Source organism: Pogonomyrmex barbatus, unplaced genomic scaffold (genome assembly GCF_055798465.1).
Source record: "Pogonomyrmex barbatus isolate J1 unplaced genomic scaffold, ASM5579846v1 scaffold9, whole genome shotgun sequence".
Lineage (NCBI taxonomy): Eukaryota > Metazoa > Arthropoda > Insecta > Hymenoptera > Formicidae > Pogonomyrmex > Pogonomyrmex barbatus.
In genome coordinates, this window is record NW_028297193.1 from 2,188,934 (window position 1) to 2,206,754 (window position 17,821).

Consider the following 17,821-nt stretch of genomic DNA (forward strand, 5'->3'; position numbering starts at 1 on the left):
TCCGACTCACGTTCCTCCTCGGCGACGACGGGCGCGCGCGCGCGCGCGCGCGCGCGCGAGCTGATACAGACTCGTGGGCTCATGGACGCGGAAATACAGATGGAACCGGGACGTACCCTCAGGTGGTGCTTCGGACCGGCAAATGAATCGTTTAATTGAATTAGTCGATGAGCCTGCGCTACGACGCGCATTATAATTTCTACGGTTGCCGATACCGTTTCCCTCTCCGCCTTGTCGCCGAGAGAAATCATATCGGAAGATCGTCGTCGAGGATTGCGAAGGGGTTGCAAAGAAATTGCCAAGATTTTCCAGGCGGCGTTATGATTTTTCCGACGACCAGTTCGGACTTTGCGCAGCAGACATATGGCTAATTCTATCAATGTAGATTAGAACTTTAATCTTATTTTTTGTTTAGTTGTAAGAATATAACAGAAATGTAGTAAACTTTTTGAATAAAGAGTAAATTAAGCTAAGATTAAAGTTAATCGATACACAGATAGAAATGAGTGGTATATTCGTTTTCTAAAATATTTCCCATTGTGTTCCTTCGAGATCGCGAAATAATCGCGAGGGAAATTCAAACGAAATTGCGATACACACGTTGCAGATCTTAAAGGCTCTTGTTGGTCGGATGGATAAATGTCGCGACTCTCGCAAATTTTAATGCGACTTTCACGAGAGAAATCATCGAAATACCAGAAGATTACTATTGACATTTGAAAAAAAAAATTATATTTAAAGCCGAGGGAACGTATGCCACTGGCATCGTGTCAAGAATCGACGCATTTTCAGATTCGATAGATATTTTCCATAGGGGGGATAAAAATCTCACATGATAGGAGTCGCGCAACCGTGAATCGAGATTCTCTATGGGGTTATCGCGTCACGGATTCCATCGGCGTAGGGAAACGGCGTTGTTCGCTTGGTGATCCAGCCGATTATTACCGGTGCAGCTGCTATTTTTCGTATCTACGGCGTGCGGAGGAGATCCGAAACGGAGTCGGGGAAACGGGGAAACGGAAGGCGGCGGGGGTGGGTCCGAGGGTGAGAGCTCGTCATAGCTCGCTGCTGAATTATTGATGGGCAGCACTTAGAGAGGCGAGAAGACGCGGTGGCGGAAGGCGCCTCCACGTTGGTAGGTCCTTCTCGAGGATCGCCAAGGATATATACCGGCATGCGACGGTTGCGCGAGGGATTCTGCTATCTCCGGTCCCACGGGACTCTCGGGACCCGCGAGCCCTTCGCCTTACCGCCCTCGCCGCCCAATTCCGACCAATTTGGCCGAAAGTTGGGCGTAATTTTATTTTCACACGTCTGCAGACGCGTTTCGCCGCGGCGGCCGAAAAGGAAGGGCGACTTGTGCTTAGCTTCTCTCCGGTTAAGTTCCGTTCCTCCTGGGGAATGGACCCGGTCAAAGGAAACGAAGGAAGAAAGCCGCGTTCCCTCTTCCACTCTTGTGTTCTTTATCTTTGCCAATCGGAACCGTCGGAACCTTTTAATCATCTCAATTTGATACGCGTTCACGTGACGGGAAACGACGGGTTTCTACCGTAAGCACGCGTAACACGTAGGAGAAACTCACACTTGTCACGGAACCTGAGTCACGTTTGTATTGTTTTAACGCGGAAAGAGGAGCGCGTCTTATCATATCCGGCTGATGCAGCCGAGGCAGGGATCGTGGTGTCAAGCGCCGACGGGAAAAGTTTAGCGCAACGCTCGAATGCAAATCGTGTACTCTGTCATTGGGCGAACGACCGGGAGCGGAAGGGAGGAATCTGTCATTATCCCTTTGGGACGAAAACGAAAGCCCCGTGAACGAAACTTCTACGGGGATAGGAAGGATCGAGTGTCGCGGAATGCCTGTAAAATGCCAAAACAAGATTCTGACACAGTGGTAGCTCTTATATATATATATATAGAGCTGGGGATATTCCGTCTTTCTCTCGCCCTTTCTTCTCGTTTTTACGACTTCCGATCCCCGCTCGGGCGGCAGCCGAGAATGGTCATAATGGGTTACCATCGTGTTGGCACATCGCGCGCGCGAGGGAGAGACAAAACTCGGGGCGGGGAAAACACCGGCGTTTTTACAGTCGTTAAGCGCAATGGCGAACGAATAAAAATCCCATCGCGTTTCGTATCATTTCGGCTTCGAACCGCCGCTTCCGGCGCTTCCGCCAAGCGGTGGTCCCCGGCCTCCAAACGACGGGAGTTAGTTAATGGGCTAAACTCTCAACTCTCTTGATGCCTTCCTGGGGACAGATCTTACTGTCGGGACGCGAAGTTACGCGAGAGTTTCTCCGATTTATCGGGGTCATCCTCCTCCCTTCCCCCCCGAAGGAAGGAAGGGTTAATCGCGGCTCGGAATGGAGAACAGCTGATAGCCGGTTAAAAATTGGCATTTAATTATACGCGATGTTTCCCCTGCGAATCTCGAACGATTCGTGCTCGGCGTTCGCGAGTCCGCCGGGGAGTCCGTTGGGGATGGATACTCGTCGCGATTTAACAAAGTCTTCGCGTACATCCTGGAAAGTAGCGTTTCAGCGTGGCCCACCCGCGCCGGTTCCCCGCGATTCGCCGTCGTCGAAGGTTAACGACCAAGCGGTACCGAGAAACGGCGCGTAGATTACGCGCAACAGCCGCCGTCGCCATTTCCAATTGGCCGGCGTTTACAGTTTAAATGTAAAACCGAGCAAACCCGAGGGGCCGTCCGCTGGGCGTGGTTACGTTACGCCGATGTTCACTACGCGGATACGCTCGTCGGCTTGTCAGTAAACACGGGCTTCATAGCGTTTGAATAATGTATGCCGCTTAAGCGGCGGCCGCAACCGCGCGACACAGCATCGCCACGCCTCTCTGCCTTTATACCTATTTGCGCGACCGCATAATTTCACCCTCTACTCGTGCGCATTTGCGCGAGATAATCAACGCTCGTCTCCGTCGCACGTCTCGAGTGCCATCGACGCGACGAACGACGGGCGTCCCGGTGAAAGAAACCGCAAATCGGAAACGCGGAATGGATCCGCGGACCGATCGCTGTCTTTCTCTATGGCTAAAATTTAGGAACGAAATTCGTAGACTCTTATGATTATCATCTAGAATGTTCATTCAACTGCTAGTCTTTTCACCGACATTGCCAATCTGAGCGAATTGAGTTAGCTTTTACGCAGGCGACAATAGGGGGTTGCATTTTCGCACTTGCAATTTGTTTGAGTTGTAACTACGGGTGGATGTGGTGTCCTAGGGACTCCTATACGAAAAGAATAATTGTGCTGGCAAATCTAAAAATTTGACCAGACTGGAAATAATTTTGTTGTCCATCAAATTGTTATGTAGGACGTTTAAATATTCATAGCAAAAAAATGAATCTTAAATCATGACAAATATTCTCATATAAGCAAGAATATTGGATATTATAATCTTCTTAAAAATTTTAATCTTAATTTGATCGAATTGTATAGATATAAGTATTACTTTTATCCAAGACTAAAAAATTCTTCTTCTGAAGATAACTTAATTTAAGATTAATTTTTTTCTATATGATAATAGTTCAATATTACAAAAGTTTTGATTTCTAGCAACCAATTTGAACATTATACATGCCGCATTCGCGAATGTAGCTATTCTACTTTTCAGCATTAATTGTATATAGAATCAAGTTTTATTTATTTTCTAAAAAAGTGACATAATTAGTCAATATTACGAAAGTGAGTGACGGGAATTCTAGAAACTCCACATCCACAGAATTAAGCGTTAACACATTCACGTTCAATACTTAGCATTTCCTTTTTTCTCGAGTAGGATTGAACACAATAACCTCTGATCTTTATCAATTAGACAACTAGTAGATAATGATTGAATAATTGGAATTGTCCCTGTTCAGTAATATCCTTTTATTTTATGAAGCCGGCCACTTTCCTATCAGCTCAATTTTCCCCGCGGCAGTGAATGTGTTAAGGAATGTGTTAAGGAAGTTAAGCGTTGACGGATTAGAGATTTTTTTTTCTGGGGACTGCTCTCTGTACGTGTAAAAGAATCGCGATAGCGTTTACTGCGATCCAAAGAGACGCGCTTGCTTCCTCGCTGTAACCGTGCGCGTGTTTGCATTACAGCATCTTGGAGTTGCGCAAGGAGAAGAGCCGGGACGCGGCGAGGTCGCGACGGGGTAAAGAGAATTTTGAGTTCTACGAGCTCGCGAAAATGCTACCACTACCGGCGGCCATCACCTCCCAGCTGGACAAGGCTTCCATAATCAGGCTAACGATCTCATACCTCAAACTACGCGACTTCTCCAGTCACGGCGATCCGCCGTGGTCCCGCGACGGTCCACCGCCCAGCAAATCTGTCAAAGGTAAGACAACGCGATGTGTTTCGCCGACGATATAACGAGTAAGTGTTCGCTTGTCGTTAATCGTTGCACAGATGGCAAAAGGTATTTCTTATGCCCAATGAGTCTATCAACGTAGATTTACTTTAATCTCGATTTAACTTGCTTCTCATCTTTTTCTAATTCTTAAAACTAGAAAAAGGTGAAGAGTAAGTTGAACTGAGATTAAAGTTAATTTACGTTGGTGGAATCGGGCATTAAAAACATTGATTGCTAAAAAATTAATTTTGTTGAATGAAATTATTTTTATGGAATTGTCTCGTCGGTAGAGTAAAAATGTACGTTTTTGTGCTTATAAAGCGAAAATTTTGCTAAAGCGAAAATGCTCTTTAGCCAATTTAATCAAGTGATTAATTCATGTTTCTGTGATTCATATTCAGTTTTCTCAACAAAATTTTTTGACAAGCGTCACTGTGAAATTAAATTCTTTCTTCTGCACGAGACAAAATTAACGTCAACAGCGTCAAAAGAGAATATAATAATCTTTGTTGAATTAATATATAATATGTATAAATTTAATTTTATTAATGATTTTGAGTTACAAAAAATATTTTTTATCAGCCTTGACGCTGTCAGTATATCATTTTCTTTTTGACGTAGCGAAGTTCGATTTTTCTCATATTGAAAATGCATTAACAAACACTATCACTAAAATCATTTTGTTTTAATTTATCGCGATAGACACGGATTTTTGCTCTTCAAGCAGCCGGTTCGACGATGATATATCTGCCGATGATGTCTCTTGATGGATCAGCGTTTAACTTCGGGAAGGGGGAATCATCCGGACTGTTAATAGGGATCGGGACCCGTATATTCCGTAGACCTAACTTCCTCTCTGGGGATAAGAATAAGAGAGGAAGTCAGCCGCGTTATAATTCCTTTACGCTCGCGTCGTCTGCAGTGGAGTAGACTGGCATTGCGGCGGACACATGCAGAATGTATCGTCGGGATATTTTATCACATGACACGCATTTCATTTTCAATATATATGCTCTATACGAAGAGAACTGGATTTTTAATAATCGAATACTTATGTAAACGCACGGGTTTGGTTGCGCAGATTTCGAAATTTGAAACGAAATAAGAAGTAAGAGTATGCCGCGTATTTATAATATATATATTTTATTTTACTCCATACAAGTGTTTATTATCAAAAACTTGATATTTCATATTAGTTTCAATTGTAGTTTAAAACGAAATAAGAAATAAAAGCGGAAATAAATGATGCGCGCGATATAAATTTATAATATAATTTTTATTCTTCACTCATGTCATTCTAAAAATTTGATATTTAGCAGTTAAATATAATAATATACAAATTCGTTTTAAATCGAAATATGAAACAAACATAAAAATGAGAAAAGTAAGAAAAATAATAAATTTACTTTTTGATGCGTTTTGTATTAAAAACTTGGCTAAGATAAATCGATTGAAATTTAATAAAGTAAAATAAAATAAGAGATGGAAGTAACAAAAGCGTCGCAACAGCAAACTCTCAGCCCTGTTTCGGATGATGTCTTCTCGCTAGACACGTGTCTTCTATTATCAGACAAAACCGACATTGTCATGTCGCGACGTGACGCTGTAATTCGATTTATAAAAATGTGTCCCGGATAAAGAATTTTTGCAAAACGCCTTTACGTCACGTCTTTGTCAATCGCTTGGCTTGATGAAGTATTTTTCGTCTACATAATGTAACGCGAAACACAGAAAGCATCGGGACACGATGAGGGTGTGTCTGACAAAGATCGTGGTCAGTGGTCCTCCTTAAAGAAACACGTAAGCTTCGCAATAGATCGAGCTTTCAGATACCCTTTATAATTCCGGTGGCCATGCAGCCGGCGAGAGAGATAGATTTCTAGATACATAGTAATAGAGAATTGTCGGCAATCATCGAGCGATAAGATCGCCGCGGGCCTCTTTCATTTTCGTGCTTCATTTAGCGAAAAAGGGAGCAGCTACCAGCTTACTTTAGCGCACTTTTTTTGCTCTCACGTTTTTTTCGTTCAAGTTAGTCGAAGCGTACCGTTGCTCTCGCCACCGAGGACTTACGTTATATCCCTCGTTATATTAACTGATAATCGAACCGACTTTCCGAGAAAGAATAGACGATCGTTTTATTGTCGTTAATGTATGTCTGCTACTTGTCGACGAAAGAAAAATCCTTTTTTCGCACGCGAGAGATCGTAAAGACACACCATTGTGTGAAGTGGTCGGGAAGCTTCACTTACCCGCGGAGAGCCACCGCATATTTTCGGAGTGCGAAGGGCTGGTTGAGTTAATATTTACAATGCGGGAGGGTCGCGTAAAAGATAGAGAGAGAGAAAGAGAGAGAGAGAGAGAGAGAGAGAGAGAGAGAGAGAGAGAGAGAGAGCGAAAGGGAAAAAGAGAGAGGTTCCGCTACGTACGCGGGTACGTATAAAGGCTTAGGTACCTCTACCACTATCCACATGAAAATCTAATCACGACAGTCCCCTACGAGCGCGCGCCTCGCGTTACGAACCGCCAATGTAACTAAACTAACGAAATTGAGTTAGGCACCGCGCATCGCTGTGCCGCAACTCCTCGTCAAACTAAATCCAGTGCGCCCCTCTTCTGTGTTCGCGCGCCCCACATGTCAGGGCCACCGTCAGAACGAGCCTCTCGACTTAACCGGGACTTAAAATGATTTTCGCGATTCCGAGACTCGACGACGACCCCCCCCCTCCCCTCTCCCCCGGCTTATCGATCCGCCGCGGATTCTCCGCGGGAGGAATAATTGATCGACAGCCTCCACACATGTACGTATAAATATCGCGATAATTACGCGGTATTCGCGGGCGAGAATATCCGGCGCGGGTCTATTTTTCTAGCTGCCTAAGGCAAACACACACGGCCAAGTTATATTTATCAAAATATTGTGATAAATGACGCCGGACGAGAATTGACCGTGCGGCGAGCTGTAGTAAAATCGCGTCCGCGGAAATAATCCATTTTTCGTAAACCATCTGAAAAATGAAACATTCTGACAGACTGTTTTAAAGGTTTTTATAATGAAAGTATTGCTTATTAAATGAAGCCATTTTAGGCGGCTCCATTTTGTAAACTCACGTCGGAATAGACTTCTATTAGTGATTTTACAAATTTTGATGAAAATGTGTATTTTAATACATCTTTTCAAATTCTTCTTTAAATGTTTTTCATTTAAAGTTTACTTTAGGTGCAAAGATCTGCAAAGATCTGAGGCTGATGTTTTAATTTATACTTTTTCTTATGTATTTCAATATATATTTTTTACATGTGTATGGTTTTTTAATTATTTTCCGTACGGCACATGGAATCACCAGAAAAAAATCATGACTATCAAGTTCCCAAGTAAAAAGGAAACAAAAAGGTAAATAAAACATCAAATTTAGAGTATTAAACGTCGAATCCTTTTATTTTAAATTATGAATTCGTCCAAAGAGTGTTTTGCACATGGCATATAAAATCACAAGCAGAATTCTATCCGTACTTCCGTCACGAATTACAGCAATTAAATTTCAGCAATAATTTCTTTAAGAATCAACCGCATCTTCAAAGACACAACGTTCATTGTCTCGAAGACGTCGAGGGTGGCGCGCGAGGGTGGTGGTTCGTCGGCATTGGCGAAAGGGTCATTATAATTGGGAGAACAAAGGCGTTCGTCAAGAAACGAAATCCCGTTAGATTATCCCGTAGTATCGGGCTTCGTACGGTAGGAAATATCGGCATTACCTTGTTGACCGAAAACCCGAAACTTAGGGTCAGTCCGACGAGTCGGGCCATTCCGCCTCATCCCGATGGACTTACGAGATTAAGCGGTTCGCGCGCGAGTTTGATCGAGTCTTCTAAGTCCTTTCATTACGGTGCTGCTGGGGAGCGTAGGATTATTATTACGGTAAGAAGTAGCCCGCGTCTTGTTTGTTAAACGAGGGGAGAAAAGAAGGCGCAAAAGGGGTCGGCGGGACCGATGGCTCAATGCGTATGCCGCGTGAGTCACGTATCGCTGATCAATCGAGGATACCTTTCTCGATAAATATATGCCGATCGTAACTGTTGTCGGCGTTGCGTTACTAAATACTTGTTCGAGGAGGTTCTTGAATTCCTGATTAATTCACGAACGAAGAAAGCAGACTCTGATGCGAAAAATTCCCTCCGTTTTCGGACCGCATTTTCGTGTCGATTAAAATTGGAAAATCGACTTTCTCAAGAAGCAAATGGAAAGATTTCTCTTTAAATGAAAAAGAAACGGAAAGGACGAAATTTGTTGTAACAATTTTTCTTTGATTTTCAAATTTTGTTAATTACTTTAATTTTATTCCACAGATACGATACAATTTGCATCAATCTAATGATAAAAGCGTGGCATTTAAAAACGCCGATTATGAACCGCAAGAAATTAAATTTAAAAAATAATAGAAAACGTACTTGTGTATTATTATTATGGTTAGATATTATTTTTTTTTCAGATGTGCTATTATCTTCATTAATGTTATCTTTGTTCGCAGGTGCTAATCGAGTCAGATCATCGTCGAGTGCCGCGATAGACCATTTCGAAATTCATCAAGGTACTCATATATTACAGGTAAGTTTTTTTTTCTATTTGCCATTATAAGCAAGTAACGCATTTATCAAACTACAGTATCTTTAATTTCGATATCTTTTTTCAAATCGTGTTGTACATATTGTCACAAACATTATAAATCCTTCTAATAAAATCGGATAAATCCTTTAATCAAATTTAAGTTATACATACAAAGTATAAAATATAAGTATATAAAACAGCAAAAATTTGCCATCTTTCTCAAGAGAAACTATAAATGTTTAGAAGGTGGTTTCGCGTTTATCGTTTTGGAATATTCCTAAAGTTCCTAAAGTGTCTCGTATTTTCTGTCGCCAGTCCCTGGACGGCTTCGCAATGGCTGTCGCGGCTGATGGCAGATTCCTGTACATATCCGAGACCGTTTCGATATATCTCGGCCTCTCACAGGTAAGCGCGACTCGTCTTCGCGGCGGTCAACGTCGACGAGATCGGAAACGCGGGGGTCCAGGGGGTGCGTAGGGTGAAAAGTGATAACGATAACGAGAAAGCGAAAGCGAGTAAAAAGTAACGCGGGCGTGCCAAGCGCGAATGCAACGTGTACCGTCAGCCGGAAGGCCAGAGATAGTAGAAAAGTATAAAGACACGGCAGGGGAGGGGGAGAAGGGGAGAGAAAAGTTGACGGAAGAGAAGGAGGTTGAAACGTTGAAGTTGTAGCGATGGTGGTAGCGGCGGCGGCGGCGGCGGCGGCGGCGGCGGCGGCGGCGGCGGCGGCGGCAGCGGCGGTGGTGGCGGCGATGACGGTGGTAGTGGCGATGGTTACGGAGGTAGCGAAAGAGGAGGAGAAGGAAAAGTTGATAGCGTTGTAGAAGAATAAGGAGGAGAGGTCAAGGGAGGAAAAGAGGAGAAGGTTGTACGAGTTGGCGGCCATACTGGCTGGCACGACGGCGAGCATGACATAGAACGGGGGGGTTCGAGGGGGGGAGGAAGGGGAGGATGGGATGGGTGGATGGCGGCGGGCGGAGGTGGTCGCATGCGGCTCACGTAGCCTCTGCACGGCGGCGTGTTCGCCATTCCTAATGCCGCGAGCGAGAAGGTGGACGGGGAAAGAGAGTGGAGAAGAGCGGCGGCCGGGGGGGTAAAGCGGGGCGGAGGAGGGTACGGGAGGTGACCGGTGTAGCTCTAGCCTCTCGGTTCTCTGCGAAGCTCGTGGGGCAATCAATAGGGTGTTTCGGGGATTCGGAAAACCGACGGGAAAGCCGACGTTGGCACAAACATGGCTGCGCCCCCGCGGCCGCGGCGGCGGCGTCCGTTTGCCTCCCCCGTTTGCTTCGTCCAGGCCCTGCGTACCCCTGCGTACCTCGCACACCGAGACACGGCCGACGATTTCGTCTCCCGGCGGACACTCTTCTGTCGGGACGAGAGATAAATCCCGCCGTGAAAAAGGGAAGACCCGTCGTTTTTAATTCCAGGTAGAAATGACGGGGTCGAGCGTTTTCGACTACGTCCATCAGCAAGATCACGCCGAGGTCGCCGAGCAGCTCGGTCTGGGTCTCGCATCGTCGTCGAGCACTTCGGCCCCGCACTCATCGAATTCCGGTCTAGCCTCGCCGAGCAGCGGCGCGTCGGAGGATCACGGTTCGTCCTCCACCGCAAATCCCGACGGTAAATCTCTTCGTTACGTCGCGTTGCCCGTTGACCTTTGATCCGCGAAGATTGATTGCGATTTGATATAGGCTCGTGTTTTCAAGCTGATTTCTTTCTACCTTAAAAGACGATTATTTTAATCATCTATAAATTTCTTTCGAAATACTTTTCAAAAGAGGACGTAATGATATTGTGGCGAATAAATTTAAATAATCCTGATAGTTGCCTTTGTATAGTGAAAAGATTGAGGGATACGAAAGATATCCAAGAATATCCTTGAGAACGAAGATTCAATTCTTTCTTGTACATTCTTTCTTGTATCTATTCTCAGTGTCCTCGGTAATGTCGCTGTCGGCGAGCGGACTTTACAAGGGGTACGACCGGGCGTTTTGCGTCAGGATGAAGTCTACTTTAACGAAGAGGGGGTGTCATTTCAAATCATCAGGCTATCGGGTAAGCGAAATTATGCTTAATAAAATTCTAGTAATATTCCGACTTGCTCATCTTCTTATATATGGAAAAATCTAATCGTACTGAAATATCTAAAAATTTAACAGATACAAATTTGAAAATAATAATTTTAAACAAAAATAATAGTTTTGTTGGAATACTAAAATGATTATATAAAATGTTTCAACTGATTGCTAGAATCTCAAAAGTTTTTTGCAATATTATTATTATATTTCAGCATCCTACGTAATTATTTTTATAGTCCAATAAAATTATTTTCAAATCTGTCATTTAATCAAATTTTTAGATAATTCAATCAACAAAATAATTTTTCCTAATAATTAATATTACTTGAGATAATTTTATATTCTTTATAAAACATTATTATATATTAATAACAAAAAGTAATATGTTGCTATTTAGAATATTATAACTTTTTTCTGCGCATGTACGCAGGTCGTGCTATTACTGTGTCGTTTGAGGCCGCAGTTTATATTCAGCCACACGAGAAAGTCCGCACCACCTTTGATGGGCATGGTCGGACTGGCCATCGCACTTCCACCGCCCAGCGTGCACGAAATTCGTCTCGAGACCGACATGTTTGTCACACGGATCAATTTTGACTTTCGGATAGCGCATTGCGAACCAAAGTGAGTATCATCGGATCTAAATCAACACGGGCATTGGATATCTCTTTTCGCGCTTTTATAACGTACATAAATTATTAAAAGTGTAAATGTTTAAATATAATTTATATCAGGATATCCACATGAATATACAATCCTGCATAAATTAAATTCTGCATTTCCTCGCGTATCGCGTTTTCTTTTTCTATTAAAAAGAACGAGTTTATAAACGAAAGCGTCGTAATTCGTGTTCGCCAGAGTTTCCGAGCTGCTGGACTACACCGCCGACGAATTGACGGGGAAGAATCTCTACACGCTGTGTCACGGCGAGGACGCGAACCGCCTCCGGAAGTCCCACATAGATCGTGAGTATGACTGGTCATGAATTACGTTCGCCACGTTCGATTACGTAGCCAAGTCGAGGGAGTACCGTTTGCACGATCGCGCGCAAAGTCTCACACACTCGCGAGAGGATGTCCTCGCTTCGCGCTCCCCAATTTCTGTGTAATGTTCGAAGGAATGTACACGCGCAAATCTCGGATTCTTATAATTTGTCTTCAAATCACGCGAACCTTTGCGAGTATTACGTCATTGTGACGGATGCGATCGCGGGAGGTAACTTTTCCCATCTAAGACCGACGATGTGCTTCTCTGCAGCGGTATCTCGTGTAGTCCAAAATGCCGAAAGATGAAAAATAAACGGGGCTTACAAGATAAATAAGAAGCATCGAGAGTGAAAAGAAGTAATTGTGAGGAAGGAAGTTTTTGCAAAATTTGCAAAAACTAAATTTGCAATCGAGAGAGCGTAAATTCCGAAAAATTAAAATTTATGTTTTAAGCAAAAATTAATCTCGAGGGATTTCTTTGACTAACGTGAGCAGTGTCGGGCTGCTAAATAAAATCGACAGATAAGGATTAAATTAATAATATTTTAATGGCGTGCAACAGAGGGGACAGAGTACCTCTTTTTGTCACAGCGCAAAATGTAAAATAGTAAATTTGCTTCTGTCTCTTTTTTTTTTTTTTTTCGCTGCTGTTTATACTCGGGAGACAATTCGTGAAAAAAAATAGAGCCGTCATGTTTATTCATATACATACGTTCCCAACAAACAACAAAGCCGATAGATCTGCCACGCAGAATTTCTTGCTCCTACTGTTCTAGGAAAATACTTTGGTGAAAGAGCGCGATGGGTGTCAAAGCTGTCCGGGAAGAGAGAAAAGCACGAAAGTATTAATACGTTGGTCTTTTCGACTGCGCGCGACCGCTTGCAGATTTAGTAAGTACGTATCTGTTTGTATTTGAACGTTACAAATGAGACTGTTAGTCACGTAGGCGTTGGGGATGATTACTCGATCGCGCAGCTTGTGTTCGCAATCGCAACCATAAACTCGCGCCATTCCCTTGTAAATCGCTCTTTCATTAATTTGGGCGTTGGTTTTCGAATAACGCGCAGAGTTTCTGAATTAATGTATTAATGTACACGTGAGAATATTTAATTTTATGTTAAATGTAAAACTTTACTCACGATGCATTTTAACGTGTCTTCGATCCCTCGGACAGCGAGTAGCTATTCTTCGACACACACACACACACACACACACACACACACACACACACACACACACACACACACACACACACACACACACACACACACACACACACACACACACACACACACACACACACACACACACACACACACACAATGAGCACATAGTCAAAGATAATTATACGGAAAATTGTCGATGGTCTCAATTAGTTGAACGAGAAAGAACTCTTTTAACAAATTATCTCTTACGGGACAAACTACACCGAGAAAAAAAGACGTCGAGTCCATAGCATGAGGTATAATTGAAAATAATCTTGTTAATTGAATACATATATTTATTTGTTTAATCATTGAACTATCAAGATTATTTTCTTTTGTTATGCTTAATAGTGTTGGCCCGATATTACTTTTTCTTTCTGTGTACAGACGCGATTTCTGAGAGCATTATACAGAGATGGAATCGAACGTACTCAGCCCGGGAAACAAACGATTGATCAAGATTCGCATTCCCGATGTATAAGGAATGCCTATCTTCTTTTCACATCATCGTACAAACGGTAGCTTCGACGCTAATTGTAAATAATACCTCCGAGAAAGCGCGAGGCGCTTGAAAAAAATAGGAGATTTAATAGGAGATTAGAGCTGATGTTTTGGCGAGCGATATTTTTGAATCGGGTGAAATTGAGAGCCTCGAAAAACGTTCAGCTGCTCATTTTGATTTCAGTGATCCATAAAGGACAAGTGCTGACACATTATTACCGGCTGATGAACAAGAGTGGCGGGTACACGTGGCTGCAGACGTGCGCTACCGTCGTGTGCAATTCGAAAAATGCCGAGGAGCAAAATATCATTTGCGTCAATTACGTCATAAGGTGAGTCGTCGAGTAAACGAGAATGAGCGACTTGCTTTTTTCGTTAAATCTTATCGCGTTTGTTTATCTTTTTTCTTTTCTTTATAGTGGCCGGGAATACGAGAACTTGATTATGGACTGCTGTCAGTTGGAGGACGGGGTGACCGGCGTCAAGAGGGAAGACACGGCTGGAAATGATCCGGAGAACGGATCACCGGACGCCGACCGAGGAGGTACAAAACGTTCTTTGATTTAGCGAGATGTACCGTTTTCTCCGGGCTACCGATCCCGGCAGGCTCTCGTCTTCCTCCGTCTTGAGGCAATATTCGTTGCAACTTTTGATTTTAGAGGGTCGTAGTCGGGGCGGCCCCGCGAATCAGCATCAGGAACAGTCGCACCGGTCGCCGCCTGAGGAGCAGGAGGAGAGCCACGCGTCGGAGAGCGAGAAACGAGGTAGCCGGCATCACGACAATATAGCCCAATTGCAGCAAGAGTCGCAGACGGCGGTCGGGAATCTCGGCACGCTCGTAGTGAGATTACGAGGGCACAAGCGGAAGATCCACGACGACGACAGCAGCTCCAACGAGGACGAGGAGGACGAGGAGGAGGCCACGGTGAAGGAGTCGAACAGTGAGAGAACTCGCGCGCTTAGTCCTGGTGCGACGTCCACGCACTCGATCTCAGCCACCGAGCAGGCGCTCTGTGCGACCAGTCCGAAGTCGCGCCGCGCCGAGGGCGGCAGGATGGACAGCGCCGAGAGCACGGGGACCTCGGTGAAGGATCTCGAGCAGGCTATGTCGAAGCACCTGCCGGGAAGCTCGCTGAACAAGTCCAACTCACCAGCGGCGCTTCACCAACCGACGGACTTCAGCACGGACGCGTTGCTGAAGCAGCAACAGCAACGGAGCACGATACAGTGGATCGGGGCGCACCATCACCTGGGCCACTTGAGTCCGCAACAGTCCGCCACCGCCCCGTTACCCGCCTCCGCGCTTCTCAGACAGCTCTACGCCGCCAATCGAGAGAGCGTGATACGCGCAAACGTGCACGGGATCACGTCGAGCGGCGGTACGCGCGCTCCCACGTCGGCCGGCATCTATTACCCGGGCGAAACTGCTCCTAACGGACCTCTCCCAACGCCACCGGGCTCGGAGGGATCCAGCACATACGGCGAGCATCAATTCGTTCTCGCCGCTCACAATCAAAAGGGATCGAACGGCACCAGCTGTGCCGACGCTTTCACCAGTCTGGTCTCGTCGTACACGTCCGCCACCGCGGCTGGCTATTCGGTGGACTATCACTCGGCGATGACACCGCCGTCGTCGGTCTCGCCACGAGACAAACAGCAGCAGCAACAGCAACAGCAACAACAGCAACAGCAGCAGCAGCAACAGCAGCAGCAGCAGCAGCAGCAGCAGCTGCATCCTGTGAATGTGATAAGCAGTTACGAAGGCTCGTACGCGGACCCCGTTCTCCGTCACCAGTACGAACCGGCCCAGCCGTTACCCTTGAAACCCCAGGTGTACTCGGCCACTGTTCATCCGAGTGCCTTAGACGCTGCAGCGGCGTACGCCTCGGCGGGTCTGACGGAACAACCGCAGTTCTACCATCATCCGGCCAGTAGCGCCGGCTTTCACATCTACCACCCGAGCAACAAGTCGACGACGAACGGCTGGTACACCTCGGCCTCCTAGTGGTCCCACCCGTAGCGGCTTCACCCGCCCGTGTACGCGGAACACGTGTACTTAAGCGACTGTAATTAAACCCAAAGCCCTCTCCCTCGTGCATATCAGTGATACGCTATCTCGCCGCTATCTTGGGCGATCGTTGGCGAGTGACCCTCGTTGTCGTCGGAATCGGCGGGCAGGCCTCATCCTCACCGCCCCTTCCTGTCGAGTCATCGAAATTCGGCGCTGACCGCGCTGTAACAATCGCTCTCTTCTTCATTATGTAGAACGATTTATTGTAATATAATGAATAAATTATTATATATATGTTGATTTTTCGGAGGTATCTGCGTAAATATGGAGCCAATTGAAAAACTCATGCGTGTTCACCGTGCGTGTTCCAAGTGATTTGACGCGATGCTCAAAGAGATCGTAATATATCTAAGGATTCGCGATTTATTATATATGTGTGATATACAAGACGATTCTTAATAATGTCAATGCTTTAGGAAAATCTTTAATCTAAACTATAGAACAAAAATATGTTACACGGATTGTTTACGTTTTGCATTTATAACAAGTTAACATAAGTACGGTCTGATATTTTAAAATATTTTCTGCAATTTATTATAACTCAGAAAAACTTAAATGATACGTTCATATTTGTTCTCGTTTAGATTCTAGATTCACATCGAAGTATTGTATAATTAAGAATCATTCTGTATATATGTATGTATGTATTATAATTATAATATTCCGTTTTTCGAATTGCATTTTAGGATATCTGTATTTATACGTAATTTCATCTTTCATCAAAATAATTGAATAAATAATAAGATGATATTGAAATATTTTTCGATAATTTTGAGAAATCATTAGAATTAACAGAAGAAATTCAAAGTTTAAATTGAATTCAAATTACATTATTTCTCGCTGAGTCAGCTTTTGTTCTAATATTGAATGATTTCTCATGAGTTGATAAGAAGCGGGTTAAAAGATGCATGTTTCAATTATCTGTCATTTAATCGTTTTGGAAAGAAAGATAAACTTATAAAGGAACAGATATCTTAAAGTCTAACCGAGGAAGCAACTTTCGACAAACTGTCTTCGCATTGCGTTAAATATTACTAATCAAATATGATTACCGCAGTGATTCATTCCGAGTACAGTACTTGAAATATTTTGTATCATAATATTTCTTGTTGCGCGACGATTTTCATAAGTGGCAATTTTTCTTCTCTGTCTTTCAGACACGTTGTTACGTTTATTTGATTTAGTGAGAGAAAAAAATGCTGGTAAAATTTATCGTATGAAGCGTGTTTAAAAAATAGCATACTTAAGAGAAATCGCTATCTCTATTAATTCACGCTGACGTCTCTGTTTAGTCAATTAAACATTGAATTTGTTACCTGGAACATGCTATGTACGATCGGTCTGTCCCAAAGAATTCGTAGTTGCAAGCTCATTATTTAATTTCGTTGTTAAATTTCAACTAACGATCGGGGAAGTAGCGAGGCTTCTCGATAGAAAATAAAGAAAATTACAATTGATTTGACATTTATCAATTGTAATCGAGTCGCATTTCGCGTTTCCAAGTTAAATAATCGTGGCTCACGAAAAATAAGTTTAATTACACACAAGTTACGAGACTGGCGCATACGCGAAAAAATGGAACGTGGCATTTATACAGCCGTGGAAAATGGAGAGCAATCTGAAAAAAAAAAAAAGACGAGTGATATCAAAAAGACACTTTTATTATAAATACGCACTGAAATTCTTTACTCATTAAGGACAAGAGACATTTATATGTATATTTATAGACTGTTCTAGCGACTTTACCTTCTAAATGTAGGATAGACAAAAATGTAGATATATCGAGAGGGGACACGCGTCGCGCACGCGAGGAGAAGTCAACACTGCTCTGGAGGTAGCGAATTCTTTTATGAAAGTTATTGTATTTTAATGTTTAAACATTTCGACCAGTTGTTTTTGACGAGTACACGTGTAAATACAGCTTACGTGCCTAAAAGTTCATTTGCTCAGCATTAATCAATTTCTTTCGCGCTGTGCTTCCGCAGTTTGATTTAAAAAGATCAAAAGGAG

At 43.8% G+C, this 17,821-nt stretch overlaps 1 protein-coding gene across 5 annotated transcripts in view; it reads left to right on the forward strand.

The window, feature by feature from the left end:
* Positions 1-17,752, forward strand: part of LOC105428826 (protein trachealess) — an 81,355-nt gene extending 63,603 nt beyond the window's left edge. For all 5 annotated transcript variants that reach the window (XM_089084736.1, XM_011641345.2, XM_089084739.1 and 2 more), the window contains 10 exons: positions 4,110-4,348; positions 8,893-8,969; positions 9,285-9,374; positions 10,397-10,589; positions 10,903-11,024; positions 11,478-11,671; positions 11,906-12,012; positions 13,925-14,072; positions 14,160-14,284; positions 14,400-17,752. In XM_089084736.1, the coding sequence (XP_088940862.1) occupies positions 4,110-4,348; positions 8,893-8,969; positions 9,285-9,374; positions 10,397-10,589; positions 10,903-11,024; positions 11,478-11,671; positions 11,906-12,012; positions 13,925-14,072; positions 14,160-14,284; positions 14,400-15,745 (2,641 nt within the window). In that variant the 3' untranslated portion in view covers positions 15,746-17,752. The remainder of the gene's footprint in view (positions 1-4,109; positions 4,349-8,892; positions 8,970-9,284; positions 9,375-10,396; positions 10,590-10,902; positions 11,025-11,477; positions 11,672-11,905; positions 12,013-13,924; positions 14,073-14,159; positions 14,285-14,399) is intronic.
* Positions 17,753-17,821: the final 69 nt, after the last annotated feature.